General features: G+C 39.1%; 2 protein-coding genes across 4 annotated transcripts in view; one reads left to right on the top strand and one right to left on the bottom strand.

Moving 5' to 3' along the window:
* LOC107683569 (uncharacterized) overlaps positions 1-2,135 on the top strand; it is a 3,479-nt gene extending 1,344 nt beyond the window's left edge. Inside the window, exons 2-4 of the mRNA XM_016479644.1 lie at positions 1,150-1,226; positions 1,307-1,480; positions 1,604-2,135. Of these exons, the coding sequence (XP_016335130.1) occupies positions 1,150-1,226; positions 1,307-1,480; positions 1,604-2,056 (704 nt within the window). The 3' untranslated portion in view covers positions 2,057-2,135. The remainder of the gene's footprint in view (positions 1-1,149; positions 1,227-1,306; positions 1,481-1,603) is intronic.
* A 2,131-nt stretch (positions 2,136-4,266) lies between these two features.
* The window catches only part of znf638 (zinc finger protein 638), a 29,567-nt gene continuing 15,549 nt past the window's right edge, over positions 4,267-18,284 (bottom strand). For 2 of the 3 annotated variants that reach the window (XM_016479587.1, XM_016479589.1), the window contains exons 2-25: positions 16,170-17,604; positions 15,336-15,397; positions 15,196-15,234; positions 14,696-15,072; positions 14,362-14,585; positions 14,027-14,170; positions 11,846-11,944; positions 11,707-11,762; positions 11,113-11,552; positions 11,001-11,032; positions 10,778-10,912; positions 10,523-10,654; positions 10,231-10,272; positions 10,016-10,147; positions 9,013-9,129; positions 8,878-8,903; positions 7,080-8,781; positions 6,895-6,954; positions 5,923-6,816; positions 5,528-5,816; positions 5,103-5,423; positions 4,897-5,019; positions 4,610-4,731; positions 4,267-4,464 (exon numbers count right to left, since the gene is read on the bottom strand). In XM_016479587.1, coding sequence (XP_016335073.1) covers positions 4,378-4,464; positions 4,610-4,731; positions 4,897-5,019; positions 5,103-5,423; positions 5,528-5,816; positions 5,923-6,816; positions 6,895-6,954; positions 7,080-8,781; positions 8,878-8,903; positions 9,013-9,129; positions 10,016-10,147; positions 10,231-10,272; positions 10,523-10,654; positions 10,778-10,912; positions 11,001-11,032; positions 11,113-11,552; positions 11,707-11,762; positions 11,846-11,944; positions 14,027-14,170; positions 14,362-14,585; positions 14,696-15,072; positions 15,196-15,234; positions 15,336-15,397; positions 16,170-17,604 — 7,090 coding nt within the window. In that variant the 3' untranslated portion in view covers positions 4,267-4,377. The remainder of the gene's footprint in view (positions 4,465-4,609; positions 4,732-4,896; positions 5,020-5,102; positions 5,424-5,527; positions 5,817-5,922; positions 6,817-6,894; positions 6,955-7,079; positions 8,782-8,877; positions 8,904-9,012; positions 9,130-10,015; positions 10,148-10,230; positions 10,273-10,522; positions 10,655-10,777; positions 10,913-11,000; positions 11,033-11,112; positions 11,553-11,706; positions 11,763-11,845; positions 11,945-14,026; positions 14,171-14,361; positions 14,586-14,695; positions 15,073-15,195; positions 15,235-15,335; positions 15,398-16,169; positions 17,605-18,284) is intronic. The other variant, XM_016479588.1, reaches the window with a different exon arrangement.

The following is an 18,284-nucleotide window of genomic DNA, read 5'->3' on the forward strand; positions in this document are numbered from 1 at the left end:
GTGTTTCAGCGCGTTGTTATGGGAAGAGCGCATCCACAACAGGATCACACATTCTGACTATAGCACGCAATAACTGCGTCATTTTGTACATATATAAGTTGTAATATTATGTTTATGTTGTATTAATATTAATCTCAGGATGCATTTCCTTGAGTTAAATAAGCTGCCAGCAAAACGCTTCAGTTTACCGTGTTCATTCAGCTCTTCAGCTTCAGCACGTGCAGCTCAAACGGCTGCTATTTAAAACAGTGGTATTAATTTGTTACTTTTTCAAAATCATTGATACATTATTAATAATAACAACCACTTTTATTTTTCTCTTATTATTTTCATCAACAATATGGTTTAGTAATTAAAATCATTTAATTATTGTCCGTGCAGAGGCTATTCTGTTTTATTGATCTATGGCGCATTCATTTTGATTCTTTACACGTGTAATGATGTCCAGTGACTTGTTTGCATTATTTTATTTATTTGTAAGACTTTTTTATGACTAAATATGGTAATGGGAGAATAAAATTATTTTTAAAACATACACCGTTCAAACTAGGCTGCTTATGTTGAAGTGTTTGGGATGTGGGTTTTAATGATGAGACCTTTTTTGTAATCAGGCTCTCAAAAAGTATATAAAAATTTGGATATAGATTTATCGGCCAACATATCGGTTATTGGCCCTCAAAAATAAAGAATTATCGGTATCGGCCAAAATGTTCATATCGGTGCATCCCTAAAATCTAGCTAATTTTTAAGGCAATGATTAGGCTAATTACTGAATATTGAGTTATGCTACTTTATTTATTTTTTATTGTTTTAATGAGCCTATAAACAGCAGGCAGTAGGCTAAATGTTTCGACAGTATTTTGTCACGACCTCATTATGCTGTTTAATTCGGGCAGTGGCATCCAGTCATCATCTTAAAAGCTTTTTTTACTCAAATTTTGTGAAACAAATAATGAAAAATTAAACGAGTCGATAAATTAAAAAAGAGTGATATTATTTCCAGTTCATTTATCACACTTGAAATGGTGAAGTCGAGTTCATTGCACAAAGGAGCAATGACCAAACATTTGGGTAAACTGATTATCTAGGTATTGCATATAGAAACTTTCTATTTTTTTATGAATTCTAGTGGTTGTATGCTATGATGAGTCATTAGTCCTGAATTTCCATGTGATCATTTAAGCAGTTACTCACTGACTGCGTGGTGTCGTAGTCTACTGGACCAGGTAATACATTTATTCAAACTAAAGAATCAGTTCTTGTTAACAGGCACATACAGTAAACTAAACGCATGTCATATTCTCAGGGTCAGCACAAGTTCCTATGCCCTGCACTTAAAGAAGGCACACTACAAAGATGCAATGCAGAATGGCCCTATGTGGAAGTGCGGAGGTTGGCTGTACTGACACAAGAGGAGCAGAGTCATTTTGAAGAGACGATGGCTGTCCTTGCTGCAGCAGAGTACTGCGAACACAAAACAGTGAGTTGCTGGCATAAATCACAACATATATCCAAGAATAATTGCATTCTTGAATAGACTCATAAAAGCTAGCACTGAAGTTTTTTTGTAATTCCATGAACTGTTTGTTAACTTTATCTTCAGTGTCCTGGATGTCAGACATTCGTCGAGAGAGCCGACATTACCAACCTCTGTGTCATGTGCACAATCTGCACGGCTGAGAAGGGTCGGACATTTCATTTCTGCTGGCAGTGTATGAGACAGTGGAAAGGCCCAGGCCCTCGATCTGACCGCTGTAACAATCCCGGCTGCACTAATCCCGACATTGAAAAGTTGGCAAAATGTTGTTATACAACGCTACCTGAAGTCAATAATGTGAGCTGTCCCTCAATGCGAGCTTGCCCTACTTGTGGCATCCTTGTGGAGCATGACACAACAGGGTGTAAGAATGTCATATGTAATCGCTGCAGGGTAGAATTCTGCTTTGTTTGCCTGAAAGTCACTCAAGTATGCTTGCAAACAAGCAGTTACTTCATTGACTGTTCAGATGGGGTTGCGCCACGGCAGACTTCCATTCCTTCCTGGAACAGAAACTGAAAACCATTGACAAAATGATGTAAACGTGACATGATAAAATGTGTAGCTTGAATGCAATGTAAATTGCTTTGGATTAAAGTCTGTGCCAAATGCATAAATGCCATGTAGTAACCTATATTTAAATGTGTTTATTCCTTTTGTGTGTGATAAAAAAAGGTGAAGGCTTTCTGTCCATTGTTCTTATATTGACTGTTTTATACTTTCAATAGAATGGCATGTTCTTAACAATTTAACTATTTGCTTGCTCATGCAGAGGCATAAATGAGAGTGAATTTGAAGATGTTTTCATATTTTAGAATGGTCACATGGCCTCTTAAATTTTCTTCTGCCTTTCCAGGTGTGGCATAAATTGCTCTAACATACAACAATAAAATCAGTTAGCTGAGAAATATTGTGCCATGGTATATTTAATCAGTACTAAAAACAAAAATAGGAAAAAATGATAGAAAATGTAAACAACTGTTGCTTCCCAAGTACGTAAGGTAAACAAACAAAAAACAAGAAGACATTTCTCAGTTCAAGTATAGCCATGTGACAAAGATCAAATTTAAAATGGAATTTCCCTTGAAGTCTATAAGGTTTTGGCAATTGTAAAGTGAAAGTCAGCACACATCAGGTATGATGCCAAATTCAACGTTATGACAGATGTGATGATAGGCAGGCTTAATAAATAAAGGGATTAGAGCTGTCACAGTTTTGGTTTCTGTTACACTGAAACCAAAAATCCGTTTATCGGAGAACTGTGCCATTGGAAGATGAAGACATTCCTTTATTATTCTCCAGAATTTTCCTTTTAATAAGCCAGTGACTCAAATGTTAGACAGCTAAACAATAATTTTTTGACAAATGTTAAATGGATTATCCCTTAAAGCCCAAAACATTTATGCAAATATGAACAGATCAGATGTGGTTTCAGCAAAACTTAATGAAAAATATGAAGCAGTTAAATAATGCAATAATTGTCATGCAAAAGCTGAAATGTAAATACTGATAAAAACGGGTCATTCTGTGCATGGTAATCTTAATAACAAACAATGTGTTTTGCTCCTAATATGGTTCATCTTATACTGAAATCTTCAATCACAGAGGAATGACCGCAGGCCTTCTTAACCTCTTCGAAACCATTTTTTTTTTTAAGAAATCGCATTAACTGCTAGCTAACAGCAGTACATCATTTGAGAAAAGAGTGCTTGGACATACTGTATTAGGACTATGAAGTACAGACTAATAAAGCCCTCTAGTGTGTAAGTATGCAAGTAACCCTTAAAAGGTTGTTGTCAGCTACATATTAAACATCTAATCTGTAACAGTAAAACAAAAGACTTACATTTGGTTTGTAAACAAGGAACATAAATCCTTATAATTCCTACCATGATTGTGGGCAGAGAAGAAATCTTATGAAATAGTTGACCCCAAAATGAAATCTTATTTACTTATCCTAACGTGGTTGATGGGAACTGGGGCTGTTTAAAGCTTTAAAAAAAACATAAACACATACAATTACAGGCTATAACACGTGTGCACTCTTTCAAAGGACTGTCTTCAGAAGCAAATCTCATTTATGCTTCTGCAAATTCAAATTGACGTTCAAACCTGGTGCATGCACAAGCAGGACCATTGACAACCTATATGTGTAAAAATGACTTCTGTATACATTTAAAAATAATTATTGGTGCAAAATTCAGCAAACTGGTTAACACTTCTAATGATGTAGTCTTAATTTGTGAACCTGTGTATCCCCAAATATGGTGCATAGCATGAGATTTTAGCTCATCTGTACCTTCCTACAGACCTTTTCAGTTTCCTTCTACTTTGTAATCACCCCTTTTTGAAATCACAGCTTTCTTTAATACTAGTGAAACCGATCTCAAAAACTTTTAAGACATCATCACAAGCCAGTATTCCTGTAATCATTCCAAAAATGTTTTTCATTATAGAGTAGACATTACAATGTCTTAGACATTTCAAAACTTAAAAGATGTTCTACAACGCCGTTTGCACCGCGCTCTTCCGTCACTTGATCTTTTTAATTTGGTGCGTCAAATCTGTTGAGTAACTTAGTATAGGAGATCATGATCTGCACTCATGAGAACAGTCTTCTTTTTAAAATTAAGAATAAAGTAAGAAGACTGTTCTCGTGAGTGCGGATCATGATCTCCTATACTAAAACTTAAAGATGCACATAGAGACATGTCTGATTATATGTTACCTTTATTTAGCAGAGCCAATGCATTTCATTCTAAACAAGAAAAATGAATAAAACTTTACAACAAAACAATTGGACCATCTGTTAACAAAAAAAAGGAAACTCTAAACAGGGGCTATTCAGAAGAAGCAGAACTATGACTGGGCATTGTCTGTGTTGAGCAGCCACCCTGCTTCTGAGACTTGAGCTTCTTGTAGTATTTCTGGAGGAAAGGAGAAGAAAATTAACTACATAAATAGATGTGTTCAGTCTTGAAAAAGAACAGTACTTTAATTTAAATAAGCACCACCAGTATTTTAAACCAGTAAGAAATTAAAGTGCAGTTAACATTCAGAATGAACTAGTACCTCCATGTTCTGGTAATGCTTTAGGCTACTACAGTGACTTTGCTTAGCAGTTTCCTCATTGCCATAGAATAGAGAGCAGAGTCTGCAGAAGAAACCTGTCTTGGGTACCACAAAGTCAACTCCTATGAAACATGACAAAAAAAAAATTGAATGAACTTTGCTTGGCGGTAATGTTGTGATAATGCATTTGATTCAGTCATTGTTCACAGCATTATCAAACAAAGACTTTTTATATAAAACCAATAGGTTGTTGCTGATGGTAGCATAATTTCTAGTGGATCTCTAACCAATGGAATTGTCTGGGTTAAATGGCGGCAAGGTGAAGTCTTCAATCACAGGGGAATGAGAGCGGGCCTTCTTAGCCTCTGGTTCCTGTGTCGGCTCCATCTCCCGCCGTTGCTTGGACTCTTCTGCAAATGAAAATGGAAGAAAGGAATAGGCAAGAACAATGGTAAAAAGAAACGCTAAATAACTGTCAATGAAGATTAAATACCTTTGACTGAGGATTTTTTGTCAGAGACTGGTGTGTCAACAGCATCACTTTCTGACTTTGCAGAGTTGTCATCATCTTTAGCTCTCGTCCTGTCCTCTTCTGACCCTGAAGAGACCTCTGCAGTCGATGATAATGGAACTTTCACGGTTTCAGCCTTTTGCGGTTCTGGCTCAACATCGAGATCCATGGATTCGACAGCTGCAGGAAGATTCTCGCTTATGGAAGCAGCTGCCTCTGGTTCACACTCTGCATTTGTCTCGGGCTCCTCTGCTTCTTCAGCAATCTTTGTCGCTCCTCTTTTACCTCTTGTGGATCTCCTCACTACAGAGAGCAAAAGGAGACAAACTGCTTGCCACTTTGCACTTAGAAATACATCTAATCTGAGGGTTTAATGAGAAAGAAACTGCTTTCTCTCTTTTACTCACCTGGGGCCTGGCGAGTTCTCTTTTTGGCCCTTGTAGCTCTCTTTTTAACTTTGACATCTTCGCTGGGTGGTTGTTCCTCTTCCTCCTCCCCTACTTCGTCCACAGTTATAAAGTTCATCTTGCGGAGCTCTTCAAGGTCACAGGCATCCTCTACTTGGCTTGGTGATTTCACAGGCTCTTCTGGTATGATTGGTGTTGTGGTGCTTGGGGTGGTTGGCTTGTCTTCACTATGCTCCACTTCCTCATTCTCCTCATCATCACCCGTGGCCTCATCCAGGGTTACAAGAGTCTGGAAAGACAAAGAAGAGGTCATGCCAACTTACAAGAACTAAACCAAACCAAGATAGCCTTAATGATTGTTTAAACAAAAAAAAAAAAAAAAAAAAAAAACTGACCTCAGGATTGAATAATTCAAACTCCTCCTCTTCATCAACAATCTCATCCAATGTAACTAGGCCTCGAAGTTCTTTGTCCAACTGGTATTCTTCACCCCCCGTTTCATCATCTCCAACCTCATCAACCGTAACAAGGGTCTCAGGCATTTCCTCAGCCTTCGAATGCTGTTCCTCATTTGTTTCATCGAGAAAATCTTCCTCACCCTCACTGACCTCATCAAGAGTGACCATTGCATCATGGGATGGAATTTCAGAGATCAGAGTTGCCTCATCATTATTGTCCATCACTGGGGCAGAGGATTCAGGCTCCTCGAGATGCACATCTTCTGATTTCTCTAAGGTTTCTGCAGAAGTTGCAGGAGGAGAGGAAGAAACGGACTTGCTTGGCTCTAATTCATCCAAGGTCCCAATGTCAGGGTCTTCTTTCATGGTTAGAAGGGTCTCAACATTGTTGGACATCTCTGCTGAAGCATTTTCTGCTACAGTACAAGGCTCTGTTGTCTCGTTCTCAACGGCAGTTTCCATCCTATCTGTTCCCAGTGGTTTATCAGCACTCTCTTCCTGAGACTCCTGCTCTTCTGGCTTTGGAGATGCAACAACTTCTGCAGCTGGTGTGGTTTCTTCAATATTGGCTTCTATTTTATCTGCACATTCAATAACTTCAGGTTTTCCTATCTCAGAAGCAACAATCTTGTCAGTTTGTTTTAAATGATCAGCTGGATCTGACTCTGCAACAGGAAAGACTATGGAGTGGGAATCGGGTTTATCCTCAATCTTCTCATCCTTGACTGAAGACTCAGTATTTGAGACCACAGTCTCCTCTGCATCATCCCCTACTTCATCAACGGTCACAAACTCATCAATGTTAAATGGAAACGGTTCCTCATCTTTTTCCTGGAAAGCACAAATTCTTAATCAGCAATGCCTATCTTCAGTTATTAGACTGCAGACATGTTAAATTTTGACACTTACCTTTTCAGCTGTCCTTGTTTTTGAGTGACTCCTCGAAGGCTGTGAGTTTTTGCTATAACTCTATAAACAAGCAAATAAATCAAGCGGAAAGATAAAAATTTCAGTGATTAATAAAAGCAGAAACATCAAGGTACCATTTCAAACATCTTAAAACAATAGCTATATATATACTTGGTACACCTCACCCTGTGATCAACATCATGCCCCCTTAAACGCTTTGATGGAGGAGTGGACTCCCGCCTGCTCCTCCGGGAGGAGGAGGACCCAGAAGATCCCCCACGTCTGGTGCTAGGGCCATCTTCTTCAGAATTACCCCTGCTCCTGTGCCTAGATGTTGGCTCTTTCTCTGGGGACGAGGTGTCTGCAGGCTTACTCTTTGACCCAGAGTTCTGAGACTTTTTCTCTTTCTCGAACTTTTTGCTCTCAGCTTGAGTGGTCTTCTTGGTTGCTTGAGCAGGCTTCTTTGAGCTTGACGGACCTTTTGTGGTTTTCTTCTCTGCAGCTTTTTTCTCCATTTCTGCCTTCTGTCTGGCTGCTTCTTCAGCACGTTTTAGTGAAGACTGTAAGCGACACTGATGGACAGCTAATTCAAGGGCCTTCAAAATCTCCTGCGTAACCGGAGGAAAGTCCAGAGAATTGTCGTCAATCTGGAAGGGCTCAAGCACCGTTTGAGGACTGTTTGAGGCACATGTAACTGCGACAGATGAATTACTGACTGTTTGATCAGAAGTGGAGGGTAGGTCAGAGGCAGGATCAAAGGTTGGAATGGAGTCAGGTTCAACAGCTGGAGGGACATGCTCTTCAGCAGGTTCATTTTCATTACTAGACTGAGGATTCATGTCCATCTCTAAAGGTTCAGTTGGTTTCAAGTCATTCGTTTGGCCCTCGTTTTCAATCTTGAGCTTGTGTGTTTCCAAAACATTTTCTTTGACATCAGTGCCTTTGGTAGGTTCTTCTGGACTCTGGGTCTCCATGGCCTCTACTGCAGTTTCCTCACTGCTAACAGCTGAAGCAACAATCTCCATTTCTGACTTGGACTCAACATTGTCTTCTTCTAACTTTGAAATGTCAATTTTGCTTTCTTCCACAGATGTAGGAACCAGTTCTTTGGGAACATCTTCAGCCTGCAGGACATTCTGGTCGTTTTTCTTAAGCAATGTCCCTGTTTGATCAGTTGAGTCTATTAAAATGGAAGTTTCTGAGGAAGCCAATTCATGCTCTGCTTCTGCAGACTCCACTGAAACTGCAGGTTCTGAAGCGGAAACAGTCGTTGCAACCTCAAGCTCTGTTTTTCCAGATTCTGAAGCAAGAACTGGGGATCCAACTTCATGCTCTGTGTTTGGAGATTCAACTGAAACAGCAGATTCCGCAGGGACTGATGATTCAACTTTAAGCTCTGCTTTCCCAGACTCAGCCGAAACGGCAGATTCTGAAGAGGGAACAGAGGATTCAACTTCAAGCTCCTTGTTCTCAATCTTAGATTCAGCCGTGGGAACGGAGGATGCAGCTTCATGCTCTTTTATCACAGATTCAGTTTCAGGGGTCTCCATGACAGTTTCATCCTTCTCTGCTTTATTCTCAGAAGTAGTTGTTTCTGCATTAGCAGATCCATCAACTGTAATATCTTTGGGAACTGCAGTAACTTTAGTTGCAGATTTATCAGCATTCATCTTTTCATCACCATCACTTTCTTTCAAACTTACTTCACTATCGCTTATAACAATAATTTCATCTTCTTTAGCCGCAATAATAGCATTAGTTTTTGGAGCTTTGTCTTTTGTGACAGGTGGACCTGCAGTAGATGCAGCTGCTGCAGCGACTACCTTTTGGGCTTTGATGGTATTCGTTTTTTTTATTGTCGGTGCTGTTGTACCAGGAGGGTTTGCTCTAAGAGGAGAGTTAAACATGAGAGAAAATAATTTTGACATTTCCAAAACCGTTTTTATCAAATAAAAGCAAAATATTTAATTTCTCCCCTCTTACCCTTTTGCTTCTGTCTTCTTTTTAAACTGTTAAATAAATAACAACATGGTTAGTTTCATTTTTTATTAATTGCCTCTGTAAAAGCATTGAGGTGATGTCACACATGTAAATGGCAGACAATGCCAGCTGAACTACCTTGACTGGTTTGGCTAGTTGGAAGCTAAGGGCACTGTTCTGGACCACACAACGAAACTTGAGGAAGCGAGCGAAGACAGTCCTAGCGGTAGTAACATTCTCCATTTCAAAAATAATCTGAGATAAAAACAAAATAAAACAATATTGCAAGTCAGCTAAGATCTCACATTTCCCTTTAATAATAGAAAGATAAAAAAAAAACTGGAAGATAAAGACAAAACATTAGTTTATAGTCACTATATTATTGTTTTTCTTGTTTCTTGCAAAGATATTATGTGAGAAAAAAATAAAAATAAGATTGTTTAAAGCTGCAGTCTGTAAGTTTAGCCTCTTTGTCGCCATCTCTGTTTGAAAACCTGGAATTGCAGCAGTGTGCGGAATTATCTTCCTTGCAGCGCGCTGATAAATCTAATATTCTGAAGAGTATGTGTGGCAGCCAGTCACCGCACCAGTGTGGATATTTACTGTACTTCGCAATCACAGATTCTAGCCTACGTCTTGGAATATGACCCAAATAAGAATTTTCACCGTATATTGCCATCTGATCAAGTAACACGTCTGCCACATTTGTTCTGACCAACTGAGGAAAAAAGCATTACCATAAATCTCGCTACCAATGGTGATTAAATCTAAAGATCGGTTAGCTCATATCACATCAAACCGTTCAAATTATTATTATTGTTATACTTTATTCTCAAATGATTAATGTTAACAACATCAGCATTGGTGACTATGAGTATAGTGTGTATCTTTATGTTTACAGATGTGACGTAATGACGCAGTGCCATGATCGAATTGTCGAATGATCGAACCTACCCGTACCACTCAAATTAGAAAACATTATTATAAACTAACCGTTGTGAATCGGGCTAAAGTAAGGCGATAGTTTTGAACACTGGCTGGTTATGTACTTGCTCAAATATTGATTTCGGATCATTTTTAACCAAAAAAAGTTACGGACTGCAGCTTTAATTAATATAGAAGTTGAATTTGAGGTGCTTACCCTGCCATTAAGAGGCAAAACTTTCTTGAAGGCACCATAGCGTTGAATTATGGTCTCTACTTCCTTGATTGCCCCAAGTGTTTTTGGCACATTGCCAACAATGAGAAGGCGTTCTGGCAATGTGACGATTTCCTGTGGTTAGGAGGGGAAAAAAGAGAGTCTGAGACATGATACAGGTTATTTAATTTTAGTTCATCTTTTTGGCATTTACTTACAGGCGACTTCTCCATGCCCATTAGCACTCTGAATATTGATTCCTTTGGGGCAGATAAAGATAAAACATTCAGTCAACACTAACCAGAATGAATCAAGCGAGTATAAATGTACTTGAGACATAATGCTCTCTCTCTGATTGACAACACAGAGAGTTCATTATTATTGCATTTTTAAGTGAGAACAGAAAGTTTAATAAATTTGGATTAAAAATCAAAACATGCATCATAAAATGTTTCATGGACATTTATATTTTTGTCCTATGCATAACTTAGAGATGGAGTGCACACTCACAGTGTAATTCAGGTCAATAGGTTGCATCATCATCTTAACGGTTATCTCATTGTCTTGCACTTTAGCTGGTGTCTCAGAGTAGGCCTTCACCATTGCTTCAACTGCCTCTGTGTTGGGCATCTGCAGATAGGCCTAAAAAAGTATAAAAAATACTGTTAAAATATATAATACACTATAATATAAAAATGATATACATATTAAAATAATAAAAATTATATAATATAAAAAAACTATATAATTTCCTAACATTATTACCTTTTGTTGAGTGATTGCTATGACAGGAGTTGCAATGAAGCCATATGGTTTAGCAAGGTTGGTAAGGTCATCCTCAGTTACCCCTTCCTCTGGAAGATTTGTAATCTCAACTATATTTTTTCTCCAGGGTATTTCCTGTAGTCAAAGAAAAAGAATAGAAGTAGATGATTTAACAAAGTGAATGGTTTTTATATGTGAAGACAGAGAACACAAAATAACATACCTTCTTTACCAACTTCTTTGCAACTGCCGTCTCTGCCAAATTACACAAATAAATGTTATACAGATTGTCCTGCATGACCACAAGAATTACAGATGAAGACGCAGTCACTTACCTGAACCCTTAGCAGAGGGTTTAGCTTTAGCTGTCTGAACAGTCTTTTTGGGGTCGCTCGGTTTTCCCCTGGTTACTTGAGCCTTCTTGTTGGGGTTGCTCGGTTTTCCCTTTGTTACTTGAGCCGTCTTGTTGGGGTCGCTTGGTTTTCCCTTGGTTACTTGAGCCGTCTTGTTGGGGTCGCTTGGTTTTCCCTTGGTTACTTGAGCCGTCTTGTTGGGGTCGCTTGGTTTTCCCTTGGTTACTTGAGCCGTCTTGTTGGGGTCGCTTGGTTTTCCCTTTTGAGCCGTCTTGTTGGGGGCGCTTGGTTTTCCCTTGGGTACTTGAGACATCTTGGAACCTGTCACCTCTTTTGCTTTTGCTGTCTGAGGAGCCTTAACTGGGTTTGCACCCTTTACTTTTGCTGATTGGGTTGGTTTTGTTGTTGTAGACACCTCTTTTCTGTAACAGGACACAAATGCATTTACAGAACCTTTTGCAATAACACTTTTATGTAGAATTTAACACTTTTATGTAGAATTCGAAAACATGAAAAATAAAACTCAACAGTTATATCTACGTGCACTGCAAAACCACTGCATGCATGAGAACTTACTTCTTAACAGGTTTTTCGGTCTTAACAGATTTTCTCCCATCATCATCTCTTGCATCCTACAAAAATGCACAAATTGGATTTAATGTCAGGGCTTGGTATGGCTAATCTGTAAGGGGAATTGACAAAGAGTCAAACATACCTTCTCCATGCAGACTTTAACAACCTGCCCACGAATTGTCAGGTTCTTACAGTTGAGCAAAGCTTTGGCATCCTCCTCTCTTTCCATACACACTGAGGCCTGAAGAGAGTGCAAACCACAAAAGTTTGCAACAGCTACAACAACTACATTTCAAATACACATATTTGCATTACACTACCATTCAAAATTTTCTTTCAGAAAGAAGTTAACACTTTTATTAAGCAAGGACACATTAAACTGATCAAAAGCCAGTGGTTTTACAGCTGTTTTCAACTGTGGTTATAATAAGAAATGTTTCTCGAGCACCAAATCAACATATTACAGTGATTTCTAAAGAATCATGTGACACTGAAAACTGGAGTAATGGCTACTGGATATTAAGCTTTGCAGTCACAGGAATAAATTGCATTTTAAAATATATTAAATTAGAAAATGGTTATGTTAAATTGCAATAATATATATTTTTTTTTACAATACTACTGTTTTTATTGTATTTTTGAGGAATTAAATTCAGCCTTGGTAATCATAAGAGATTTCAAAAACATAAAAAAAAAAATCTTGCCAACATCAAACTTTTGAATGGTACTGTGCATTTTTATAAACCCAGGATATTCAAGTTATGTTTCAATGTTCTGAGCTAAATACAAACGAAGTATTCACAAAAAAAGTCACAAAAAAGTATTAAAATGAACTTTGTTGATATGAACTGGGCATTTGTGTAGGCATATATAAAAATTACTAAGTCTGACTAGACTTGTGCCGGTATTCGGTAATGCGATATATCACGGTAATGAATATGCACGATATTGTTATCGTGGGCACTTCTAAATACCGTGAATAATTATATATTACAAATTATTCAGAGTTTTGAATGCATTTTAAGAATACTTTTTCCCATCAATTGGTCAAAATGCACAACACCGCTGTATGCTGCGTGAAAGACGAGTACTCTGATGCAAATAAGCACGGATGAGAAGCACATGGCGGAACATGTGAGAGACGCTCTGGATGAAAGCACACTTTCACTCTCTGACAGCAGATGGCGCTAAACTGCAGAAATAATAATAATAATAATAATAATAATAGGTAATAATAATTCATTTAAATGCACCCGTTACCCCGGAAACCCTGTAAACAAAGCAGCTGCACTACATTCTGTTTCTGAATCACGTTTAAATGATTTAAACAGCCATTCAGATTTGTGTATTTGCTATGATGTTCATCACAGTGCCAAATACTTAAATATTTAGACTTAATACGCCATTTATTTTCAAACTTTTTTTGACATTTTAATCTGGACTACAACATGCCCTAGATATTGTTTGAAAGTGTTTTGATTCTTTATTGTTCGGTCACACTTTACATTAGGGCTTCATTAGTTAACATTAGTTCATTCATTAGTTAACATAAACTGCCAATGAAAAATTATTTATTAAAATCGAAAGTTGCAACTGTGTTATTTAATGAGCTAACATGAACTAAGACTTGTATTTTTTTTTAACAAAGATTAATAACTTCTGTAGCAAATGTAGCTATTGCTCATTGTGAATGTTAATGCATTAACTAAGGTTAACTAATGAGGTCTTATTGTAAAGTGATACCTATTGGTCTTTATAGTTCTTTTGCACTTTAATCTGTGTAAAACTTTTAACTTTATACATTTTTCTGTATTGCTTTATTGCATTTAAATGTTCAGTTATTTTTGTTATAAGAAAAAAGTTATTAAACCTGTTATACTGTATTATGACAGCACTTTTGTTCAACTAAATTTCAATACCGTGATAATACCGCATACCGTGATAAAAGCATTAGCAATTAATCGCAACATGAAAATTTGATACCGGCATATCCCTAAGTCTGACATAAAAATGTGAAATACAAAGCAGTGAAGGCCACATTTTTCAGAGAGGTAGATAAGCAACTAATTAATGTAATAAATAAATAATAAATAATTTATGCATTTAGCAGACGCTTTTATCCAAAGCGACTTACAGTGCATTCAGGCTATACATTTTTACCAGTATGTGTGTTCCCTTGGAATTGAACCCAAGACCTTTTGCGCTGCTAACGCAATGCTCTACCACTGAGCCACTAGGAACACTAATTAACTACCTGCACTGTGCTGTACATTCAAAGATTAATGCAAAATAAAACCACAAATGATGAACACATAATTTCTACCTCATTAATTGCCTTGAGGAGGATGGCAGTATAAATCTTGCCAAAAGGCTCAATGGCATTAGTCAGTTCTTTACTTGTAGTCCAATGAGGAATTCCAATGAGCCTCAACAAACAGGATGTGCCAGGGGCATCCTTGGGTCTTGGCTTCACATCATGCAGAAACAAAGATAGCAATTAGATTTCATGCACAATTATTAGTACAGATACACCTACATTCATCTCTACTTTTTTCTAATGTTTTCTAATGACCCTGATAGAAATACGACAATACAATCGGCCTTAAATCTAAAGTAATGGAAGAACAAACAGCCAGTAACTGCAATATGAGGACGTACCTTTGGAGTGGTGGAGGACTTTGAGATGGAGGTTCTGCTTGACTTGGAGTACTCATCTCTCTTAGGAGAGGGCGGCCGTTTCCAACTACTGCTGCTACTGCTTCCCTTTGATGAGGAAGTAGTGGAACTACTTTTCTTCTTTGCTAGCTCAGCCAGCAGAGCTGGTGCCAAGGATTTCACAACAGCCTTCAAAGTACTACTGTCTGTGATTGAAGAAAACTCAGCTGTGGGCAAGAAATGAACAATGCATTAGTACACCAAGTGATTTGAAAGCAAACTTTTACATTTTTAACAAAATTTTACATAGCAAGAGCATTGCAATAAAAGGTCTTACTTGAAGACATGAGTTTCATGGCCAATCGTTCACTACTGCTAGATCTCTGTTGCCAGGATGGGCTCGAACGGCGGGGGCTCGAACGGCGTACAGGAGAGCGCCTGCTGTAAACTGGAGACCTTGACCGTTGAGATGGTGGACTACGGGACCTCCGTCTGTAAGGACTGCCTCGAGACTTCCTATGGGGGGACCGGCTGCGACTTCTGGAACGCCGGTACCTTCTAGGGCTTCGGGAGCGTGAACGGGATCGGGAGCGTGAACGGGATCGCTTACGGCGGCTTGAGGAGTCATGGTGCCGCTTCGGACTGGGGGATCTGGAGTACGTGTGCGATCGAGTGTGCCGCTTTGAGCTGCCGTGTTCTGTTTTGGCCTCAGGTCTGTGGATGATTGACCATTTTCAAGTGAATTTAAAAGCCTTTTTAATATCTAGACAATTATTATGAATTATAAGATGAATCTTATTTCTAGACCTAAGTGTCCAAAATGTGATAGGGATTTACCTTGAAACAGAGACAGCCTCAACATTCCAGTCAGGATATCTATAACAACAAAACAAGGACATGATTTTCCGTTAGCAGTTAAGCAAGAAATTCTCCAATGGAATTCTTGAGCAATAAAAGCCAATGATAAAAACACTCACTGTTTCCTAAGACATCTACAACTCTCAATGTGAAGATTTGTATTCTGATGTTCAAGCCAGTCCTGTGATCAAACAAAAACGCTTTAATTATCAATGTCTTTGCTTTAATTGCCAATAGTGCTTTAAGCAGTGCAACTGATTATAAAAAAAAGAGTCACAAAATTTTGAATATAGAGCTAAAAACTTTCAAAAACGAAAAAAGAAACACCAAAAGTCCAAATTTGAGACATGATAAAGCTTGTTAAATCCACTATAGTCTCATTAGAACAAAAAGTCCATGATTTTCATGACAAAACTTTTTTCCCAACATGAAAAAGTCCAAGGCGTTGCTTCAGGTATTACGAAGATGGAGATTGACATCTGCCTTTTGTCTTCTGCATAGAGGAAAGTCATCAGGTCTGCCTTCACAACAGGTACAGTATTTTTTTCAGCCAGTCCAAAGTTTTAAACTAGGTTTCAACAAATGGTTTTTCATCAGGCTTCCCCCAGGTTTCCAGAAAACTGACTGATAAAACTCCTTCTGAAACTGGAATTGGCTCGAAATAGTCAAGATACATTTCTTTTTCCAGCCAGTTATTATCTACTCTATTCACATCAGCATACAGACTAATATTTTTAACCCACAATATGGCAACTGAACAATTACTAAGCAATTGGAGTTAACAAACATTCAAATTTCATTACAGGTTTCTGACATTTTAATTTAATACAGTTTTAGCTCAAAGTTCACCAACACATTTTAAATGAATGAAACAGGAAGTGAGACACTTTTTACATACAAAAAAAAAAAAAAATGCTTTCAAAAGAGGCACTACTGGGTAAGAAGATACTCACCTTAATCTGGATACATTCAATGTTACATAGAGAGCATGTATGAGGAAAGATTCTTGGTGTAGCTGCGGAGTAATCGTTCATCATGGTCGGAGTTGGAAGCCTCTTCATGGCAGGCACGCTGATTGGAGGTGAAAGGAACGGGATCCAGTTGGCATTCAGACCTCTGGAGATATTGTCAACGGTCATCATAGGAAGAACACCAAGTTGAGGTGGTATCTGTAGAGGAGGTCGACTGGAAGGCTGCAGAATAGGCTGGGAAGCAGATGGTCTCGCTGGAATCGTCTTAGAGGCTCTTGGATCTACTGGTGGAGGTTTCTGAAGCTTTGGAACTTGTACAGGGCCTGGAGCTGGCTGACACGGCTGAGGATGCTTTGTGATGTCCATGCCACTGAAGGGTGGTCCAGAGACCTCCCTCACAAACTTTGGTGACTCTTTAGGCAAGTGTTCACTTGCATAGCCATCCGGGCTCTCCTCAGGATAGTCAAATTTACTAGAATGTCCATAGTCAATAACTTTGTTGTATTCAGATCTCGCATCAACGCCCCTTTTTGCTTTACGCATTCGGATGTCTCGTAAAATAAACGGTAGGTTGTCGGGGGTCAGCTGATCATCTGGATAGTGGCTTAGAAGTTCTAGGTCCTCATTGGAGAGTCCAAAACTTGCTAGGATGCTGCTGGCACTTTCAGAGGTGTAGCGTGAAGGCCGCTGTTCTGGCGTAGGCTGGCTGTCCAAACCACTTGATCCTCCAACAAAACTTGCAGATGGGAACAGCTGTGAAGAACTGGAAGGACGGTCCAAACTTGAAGATGCAAAGAGCTTGCCTGGGGCTTGGTATATGGACCAGTTCACCTCATCAGATCGCGAAGTCCCTGAAAAGCCGCTGCCGGAGGAAAGCACTTCATCCCTTGTATCCTCTCTCATGCGAGGATCTGCTTTTTTGGGTTGCTGGAGCATTTGAGTGAGAAGGCGAACTTCCTCGTGGGCTCCCCGAAGGTTCCGGTCTATGGCGGTTTCGAGATCTGGGGAAATCTGAGACTGGCGCTGTCCCAGTGAGAAGGGCTGGTTGACCATCAATCCCCCGCGAGAACCAGATATGGAACCCGGGCCAAGACGGGCTGCTCCCAGCTCCATTCGAGGCTGTGACCCAAGACCATACTGGCCAGGCACAATGGGTCTCTGACCACTGGGGAACGGCCCTCCACGGGGATTATATAAAGGATGTGACATGGTGACCTTGAGCAAGTTGAGCAAGGTCAAAGCAGGGGAAGCAATTGCAGGCGGAGTGACGCTTGTGCCAGCAATTGCATTCAGCTGGTGCAGTGCCAACTGAGTCTTTATCTGTGCCAGCTGGAGGGAGACAGGGCCTAAAAGCGGCAGACTCCCAAAATGCCTCAATGCAACAGGGGGCACACAACTTTCCAAGAACAATGAAAAGCTGGAAAAATTAGGGGGGAAAAAAAACACACAGATAGGGTTATTGGCTTGTTGTCTTCATGTCCTCACACAGAAATGGCAAAACGGATGTGACCATTTTCCCCTTCTGTCACACAATCTCAAATCTCCAGCTTTAAGGGATTTAAACAGGTTTCCGTGTCTTCACTGAAGAAGAAAAAACATCAAGCAAAAAGGACAAGACAGACAAAGCTAAATAACATCACAGTTTAGGAGTATCTTCACACAGCTTTCATGCATGAGTTTTAGTAGGGTTCTTTTTTTCGCCTGAATGTGAACAGGGAGGGACAAACATGCCTCAACACAGGACAACATGATAGGCCAGACTGATCATGTATAGATACTAGGCAACTGTACTTTATTAATAACCTGTCAGCAGTACTTTGACCTTTTACATTAATGCTGGTGTGTCTGGACTGGACTGTCAATATTGTCCATCGCTTTCAACAAAGATCACTAAGGTGACTCCTCTTCGTGAACAGTTCAATGAAAAAATAAAGGGAAGAATCTACTTCTGTTAAAAAAAAAAAAACTACAGAGCCTTTGCACTGAACATTTCTGTAATAAATCTATTTCTAACTATGCAAACAGGCAGTGTTGCCAAGTCTGTGGTTTTCCTGCAGAATTGGGCTACTTTTATATTCTTGAAATGGGTTGTTGTCT

Source organism: Sinocyclocheilus anshuiensis, unplaced genomic scaffold, assembly GCF_001515605.1.
Source record: "Sinocyclocheilus anshuiensis isolate Anshui unplaced genomic scaffold, SAMN03320099.WGS_v1.1 scaffold874, whole genome shotgun sequence".
In the NCBI taxonomy this organism is placed as follows: Eukaryota; Metazoa; Chordata; class Actinopteri; order Cypriniformes; family Cyprinidae; genus Sinocyclocheilus; species Sinocyclocheilus anshuiensis.